Raw genomic sequence first — 7777 nt, forward strand, 5'->3', positions numbered from 1 at the left:
TTGCTCCAATTCCATCCCCAAATTTCTGCCTCCACTGTCTTCCTTATTGGGTTATACAACATATCCCTTCCTCCAAAAGTGTCCCATTTTTCAGGCCAAAGACCAAGAGTCATTCTTTTTTTTTTTTTTTTTTTTTTGAGACGGAGTCTTGCTGTGTCGCCCAGGCTGGAGTGCAGTGGCGCAATTTCGGCTCACTGCAAGCTCCGCCTCCCGGGTTCACGCCATTCTCCTGCCTCAGCCTCCGAGTAGCTGGGACTACAGGCGCCCACCACCACGCCCGGCTAGTTTTTTGTATTTTTAGTAGAGATGGGGTTTCACTATGTTAGCCAGGATGGTCTTGATCTCCTGACCTTGTGATCCACCCGCCTCGGCCTCCCAACGTGCTGGGATTACAGGCTTGAGCCACCGCGCCCAGCCAAGAGTCATTCTTGATCCATCTTTTACCCCCATGCTGTACATACCAACCCAAAGACAAGTCCTATTGGCTTGGCTTTCAAAATATAACTCAAATCTGACCACTTCTCACCAGCCCCTCTGGGCCATATAAGAGATGCCCTGTATCTCTATCACTAATTTCCTCTCTTACTCATATAGCAACCAGAGAGATCTTTCAACCTTATCTACTAGATCATGGTAGCCCTCTGCTTAAACTCAATTTCTCTACACACACACGAGTCAGCTCCTTACCATGGTCTGTAAGGCCCTGCACAGCCAGGCCCCACCTCCCCCTCCATGCACCACCAGCCACCACAGCCTTCTCTGTGGTTCAGAGCACTCCAGCCTCTTGTTAATGAGGGGCCTTTTGAACTGGCCCTATCCTCTTCCAGAAAAGCTCTTACCCACCCTCTTCATTCAGTCTCTGTTCAAATGGAACTTCTTCATCGATGCTCACTCTGAATACCCTGTCTAAAATAGCACACTTAATTTACTTGTTTACTGTCTCTTTCAGCCAGTGTACAAGCTTTATGAGAACAGGGACTTGTGTGACCTGTTCATTGCTTTAGTTCCTAGAACAGAGCCTAGAAAATAGTAGGTACTTAGTATTCACTTAATGAATGATATACCACATTAACTAACTCTTTACACCAAAACCTTAGCAATGGCTTGTAAGAAGGAACTATTACTAGTACATTAGCCCAGTTTGCTCTTTAGCCAAAGGGCCTGCAATTTTTGTTTGTTTGTTTGTTTCTGAGATGGTGTCTCATTTTGTTGCCCAGGCTGGAGTGCAGTGGCACGATCTCTGCTCACTGCAACCTCTGCCTCCCGGGTTCAAGCGATTCTCCTGCTTCTGCCTCCCGAGTAGCTGGGATTACAGGCATGCACCACCACATCCAGCTAACTTTTTGCATTTTTAGTAGAGACAGGGTTTCTCCATGTTGGCCAGGCTGGTCTTGAACTCCCGACCTCAAGTGATCTGCCCGCCTCAACCTCCCAAAGTGCTGGGATTATAGGCATGAGCCACTGCGCCTGGCCCAATGTTTTTTAACAAGTGAACAGAAGTATTAATCATGAAGTTTTGGAGAAAAGACCTATCTTAGAGGACACACATTTTGCAGAAGTCCACCTCATAATTTATCCCGTTATAACTCAATGCCTTGACTTAGCTATCTATATGATACTGGGTCATTTTCTTAATCTCTCTGTATCTATCTCTTTTTGTGTAAATGAAGAGAATGTTGGTATCCACGTCATAGACATACATCGTGTGGGATTAAGTAGAATAATGCATACAGAGCACCTAAGTCAGGATCAAGCACCAAGTAAGCCCTTGGTAAAAGTTAAGTATTGGGATTGTTGTTACTGTCATTGCCTATTCAACTTTAGTGGAACCAGGAAGTCCAGTCCATAAAGCTTCTACATAGATGTGTAGAATACTCAATGTTTCCATAAGAACTGATGTTCCTAAAAACTCCTAAAAAGAACAATTTATATGCCTGATTGTTTCGTCAAACTCCTAGCTTGGGTATCCATTAACTCCTTAGCTCCTCAGTTTGGATGTCTAACTGCATCTCACACTTCCTTCTAGACAATCCTTCTCACTACCTTCCACATGGTATTGGTCTAAGTCCTATGGCAAACTTTTGACTCAACAGTTAAATTCTTTGTTAGTTCTAAATGTGAGAAATACTGAAACTAAGAGAACAGTGTATCAGAGCCAAATGGTCAATCCTATCTCTTTTCTATTCAATGACTTTGGTTTTAAGGACACTGGCTTCATAGCTATCTTAACAGTTAGGTCTGCACTAAATTCTTTCCCTGGTAGAGTTAAGCATTACCTCAAAATAGAGACGCGCTGACACGCATGACAGAAGCTCCTAAGCATGGTAACAAGAGATGTGGGCAATGTGGGCTGCACTAGTTCTCCACCTCCTCATTAGGCATTCTCTCATCTACATATTCAGTCAGTATTTACAGAGCTCCTCCTATTCTGTAGAAGGACCTAGAAACCAAGTAAGAAATGAAAATCCTATTTTTTGCCACTGGATTGTATAACAACCTTTATTGAGTGTTTACTACTTGGCAGGCACTTTATAAAGATCATTTTATCTCATCCTCACAAGCACCCCTCAAGGTGATATTAGTTAAGCATCTTACCCACATCGCCAGTAAGCAAACAGCAGAATTCAAACCCATACAGGCTGACTACTGTTGATACCTCCAGCTCCATAAAATGCAAAAATATTCTAATACAATTAGTCATTTTCTTATCTTTCCCCTTTCTTCTTTCTTTCCTTTCCATCCTTCTACCTTCCTCCTCCCCCACGCCTTCAGTATAGAAGACTTTCATAATCAGATGTCACATCACAGAAATGAGACAACTCTCTCTCTCTCTCTCTCTCTTTTTTTTTTTCTTTTTTTTGAGATGGAGTTTTGCTCATTGCCCAGGCTGGAGGGTAACGGTGCAATCTCGGCTCACTGCAACCTCCGCCTTCCAGGTTCAAGAGATTCTCCTGCCTTAGCCTCCCGAGTACCCGGCATTACAGGCACCCTCCACCACGCCCAGCTGATTTTTGTATTTTTAGTAGTGATGGGGTTTCACCATGTTGGCCAGGATGGTCTCAAACTCCTGACCTCAGGTGATCCACCCACCTCGACCTCCCAAAGTGCTAGAATTGCAGGTGTGAGCCACCGTGCCCAACCAGAAATGAGACAACTCTCTTTAGTGCTTCTTTCTGTGCACAGAAAGGAACGGGGGTCCTCAGTGTTGGCACCTGGACCGTGGGCCCTGTTATCTCAGTTATCTCACCAGCAGATTACTGTGCTCCCACGGTTTCTTAGAACTCAGAGTCTCTAAATGCTTTGCCCTGACAAGAGAGGTATAGAAAGGGGAAAAGCAAAGTTGCATAGATACAAGGTATTTATTTAGCTGGAGACAGCAAGTGTCTCTTCTTCTAGCGTATAACTATTTTATTATTTGATATTTAGGTAGAGCTTTTCATCCTAGGATTTTACGCTTTCATCAGAGAGCAAAGTCAACAAAACTGTCAGAATTTTAAAAAATGAAGTTGGTAACTTGCTCCCTGTGGAGATCAAAGGATGAGTGCTGTTATCAAAATGAGCTTTCCTGGAGAGGCTCCCAGGCATCAAAGGAGCTTCTGGCTGCTTTGCCTTGTCAAGGAGTCTATGGTGGGTGTTAAGTTGTGGGGATGGAAGGGCAGCCCCAAACCCTCCAGGCCTTTGAGCATGGAGCTGAAGATCTAAATTCGGGGAAGGGAAGAAAAGGCAGAAGTGGGCTGGCAAGGGTCTGGACCAAGACAGAGGACAAACATGCTCCTGACACCCTCCTCCACATGTCCTGTGTACACCCACCCAGGACACCCCAGGCTCAGCACTCTGCCAGGCAGAACATTCTTATTTTCAAAGGCCTCTATGGGTAAATCAGTTCATTTCTTTCTGGAAAGTAACCTATACCTTTAGAGCTTTGATTCCAGCCTTGTTTTCATGGCTCAAGTCCCTCCGTTGAGGATCATGAATTACAGTGTCTTGTCAAGTGGGAAAAACTTCACACATTCCCATTCTTATCATCAGCCAAACTTTCTGAGTTTATAACCTAACTGCCAAGAAATCACTAGTGAGGGCTGGCCATAGACCTTAACCTCTTAGAGAAACTTAAGCTTATCCAGGCCTCTCAGGTAAGTGGAGGAGACAAAGGGTGGCTTTGACGCCCTACTCCATCCCTGGGAACTCCATGCTGCTGTTCTATACCTTGCAGATGGTGGTGGTTACATGAGTCCATACATTGATAGAAGAATACACCAAAACCAACTACACTACACTAATGGTTTAATTTTTCTTTCTTTCTTTTTTTTTTTTTGTTTTTTGAGACGGAGTCTGGCTCTGTCGCCCAGACTGGAATACAGTGGCAGGCTCGCCACTCACTGCAAGCTCTGCCTCCCCAGTTCAATCATTCTCCTGCCTCAGCCTCCTGAGTAGCTGGGACTACAGGCGCCCACCACCACGCCCAGCTAACTTTTTGTATTTTTAGTAGAGACGGGGTTTCACCATGTTAGCCAGGATGGCCCTGATCTCCTGACCTCATGATCCGCCCACCCTGGCCTCCCAAAGTGCGAGGATTATAGGTGTGAGCCACTGCGCCCAGCCTAATATGTTTTTTAAATGACCTGACTAGAAGACAAGTGATCTCAGACTTTGCAACCAGCTAAATTATAACACAATCTAAATTTCACCTTACCCATCTAGCCCTTCATGATGGAGCCCTCCCAGGGAGGTTATAAATGTAACATGAGGGATCACATGGAAAGGTGCAAAGGTGTTAAATCCAAGTACACAGGAGTTAGTTGGTGCACTTGGAGGACTTTGTATGTACTACCAGAGTCTCTGCATGGCAGTATGTTATTAAGGTCTCTCTACTTTGGCAGTTTTATAAACTATTTTTAGCAAAGATGCATTTCAAGAAACTCATGTGAAGTCTGATTCTAGGAATTAGGAGGCCAGGATTTATAACTCAGAATCTGAAGATCACTGTTTACCGTATTACACCTAGGTCTCAGCTGGCAGAACCAAGGCATGTTTGCCATCCAAGACCACCTAAGTCTTCTATGACAAGACAATGGATATGAAAAGTCAGAGATCTGGCGGGGCGCAGTGGCTCATGCCTATAATCCCAGCCCTTTGAGAGGCCGAGGTGGGTGGATCACCTGAGGTCAGGAGTTCGACACCAGCCAGGCCAACATGGCGAAACTCCATCTCCACTAAAAATACAAAACTTAGCTGAGCCTGGTGGTGGGTGCCTGTAATCCCAGCTACTCGGGCGGCTGAGGTGGGAGAATTACTTGAACCCGGGAGACAGAGGTTGCAGTGAGCCGAGATCGTGCCACTGCATACCAGCCTGGGTCACAGAGCAAGACCTTTTCTTGAGCAATAAAAGTCAGATATCTTGCACCTAGACAAACAGGTTAAACTTCACCTCTGTAGTAGAGAATGCCCCAGACAGGATTCCACTCTGAATACACTGCTCTACCTCCTCAAGGTTTTCCAAGTACACATCGGTGAAAATGAAATAAGATGACAGGTTATTGTAAGGAATGCATGAGAATACTTTTGCTCTACGAAAAATGCTCAGAACAACATCAGCACATGATAGGCACCTAGTAACTGTTCACTAGCTGCACTACTACAAGTAGCAATAGCGGTACTAGAGCCGCCTTCACTGTCTCATCATCTTCTCACTTAAGGTTTAGCCCTCCCTGCACATTCTACTCGCCAGCTTTTAAGAAATGTTGCTGTCAGGGCCCAGCCTTAGCGATTCTGACTTTAATTATTCTGGAACAAGTCCATGGTATTTGGTATTTTTAAAGTTCCTCACATAATTCTACTGTCTAGCCAAGGTTGAGAGCCATTGAGTTGCAAAACACAAATTCATGTACTTCATAATCCAGGCTGAATCCCACTTTCCAGAAGTAAAACCTAACAGATTTTACTGAGGTTCATCTTCATCTCAGGCCACCTCCATCATTTCTGGTGGGAGATTATACAAAACAAGCTTCTTGTCAAAAGAGAATGCTGATGGAGCGCGGATGATCACAGAACTCCCTGTGACGGGGATGGTGATCAAGCAGTTCTGGTCAGCACCTGCTCCAAGGGGGTGCAAGGAAATTGGAAAGGGCCAGGCCTAGCTCACAGGTTGCCTGGGAGTGGGCTGGAGCAGGGCACCTCCAGGCATAGAGCTTATCCCCTGAACCATATGGGAGCCTAAACCTTTCCGGGGCCGTAAAGATCTTTTCAAGAATACATTTCAGAGCTTATAATTTCAGAACATATTGTTCCTGCAAACAATGTATTGTTTTGTTGAACCGCTTGTTTTATGGGTAAAAAGAGGAACTAAGAGCATCACCCTCTTATCTGTCCAGAGTTTCTCTGGGTCCCACTTGACTTAAACCACCAGGGGATATTCTGTCAGTCCTGGAGACACTCATACATGATCCCCACACTCATACATAATCTCCACATCCATACATAATCCCCACATTCATACACAATCCCCATACTCATACAAGATCCCCTGCACTCATAGGCACTCATACACTATCCCTGCACTCATACACGACACCCCCGCACTCATATAGGATCCCCCAACTGATACACGATCCCAGCACTCATACACTATCCCCCGCACTCATACACGATCCGCGCACTTATACAGGATGCCCCCCATTCATACACGATCCCCGCACTCATACACGATTCCCGCACTCATACACGATCCCCCCACACTCACACACGACCCCCTGCGCTCATACACGATCCCCCGCGCTCATACACGACCCCCCACACTCATACATGATCCCCTCACACTCATACACGATCTCCCCCACTCATACATAATCCCCATACTCATACACGATCCCCCACACTCATACATGATCTCCCGCACTCATACATAATCCCCGCACTCATACACGATCCCCTGCACTCATAGACGATCCCTGCACTCATACATGATCCCCTCACACTCATATACGACCTCCCCCCACTCATACACGATCCCCCCACTCATACACGATCCCCATGCACTCATACACGATCCCCGCACTCATACAGGATCCCCGCACTCATACATGATCCCCCGCACTCATACAGGATCCCCCGCACTCATACATGATCTCCCCGCACTCACACACGATCCCCGCACTCATACACGATTCCCCCCACTCATACACGATCCCCCTCGCACTCATACACGATCCCCGCACTCATACACGATCCCCCCCGCACTCATACACGACCCCCCTGCACTCACACATGATCCCCGCACTCATACATGAATCCCCACTCATACACGATCTCCCCCGCACTCATACACGATCCCCCCGCACTCATATACGATCCCCCCACACTCATATACGATTGCCGTGCTCATACACAATCCCCCCACACTCATACACGACTCCCCCGCACTCATACACGACCCCCTGCACTCATACACGACCCCCGTACTCATACACGACCCCTCACTCATACATGACGCCCCCACTCATACACGATCACTGCACTCATACATGACGCCCCCACTCAAACATGATCTCCCCACTCACACACAACCCCCCCACTCATACATGACCCCCCACATTCATACATGATCCCCACAACACACTTCACGGGCCCACAGGATCCAAAAGTAAGAGAGTTCTGGAAAATCTGAAGCAAAGATACCCTCTGGTCTCATCCCTGAAAGGCACCCCCTCTTTCCAGGCTGTAGGACTGGGATGGAAAGGAGATAAGGAAACTGGTCAGCACAGAGGAGCCCAATGCCATG

General features: G+C 46.5%; 1 protein-coding gene across 1 annotated transcript in view; it reads right to left on the reverse strand.

Annotated features, from left to right (window-relative positions):
• UST (uronyl 2-sulfotransferase) overlaps positions 1–7462 on the reverse strand; it is a 194773-nt gene extending 187311 nt beyond the window's left edge. Inside the window, exon 1 of the mRNA XM_017883647.1 lies at positions 7301–7462. Coding sequence (XP_017739136.1) covers positions 7301–7462 — 162 coding nt within the window. The remainder of the gene's footprint in view (positions 1–7300) is intronic.
• Positions 7463–7777: the final 315 nt, after the last annotated feature.

The sequence above is a fragment of the Rhinopithecus bieti genome, unplaced genomic scaffold, assembly GCF_001698545.2.
Source record: "Rhinopithecus bieti isolate Rb0 unplaced genomic scaffold, ASM169854v2 scaffold_13747, whole genome shotgun sequence".
Classification (NCBI taxonomy): domain Eukaryota; kingdom Metazoa; phylum Chordata; class Mammalia; order Primates; family Cercopithecidae; genus Rhinopithecus; species Rhinopithecus bieti.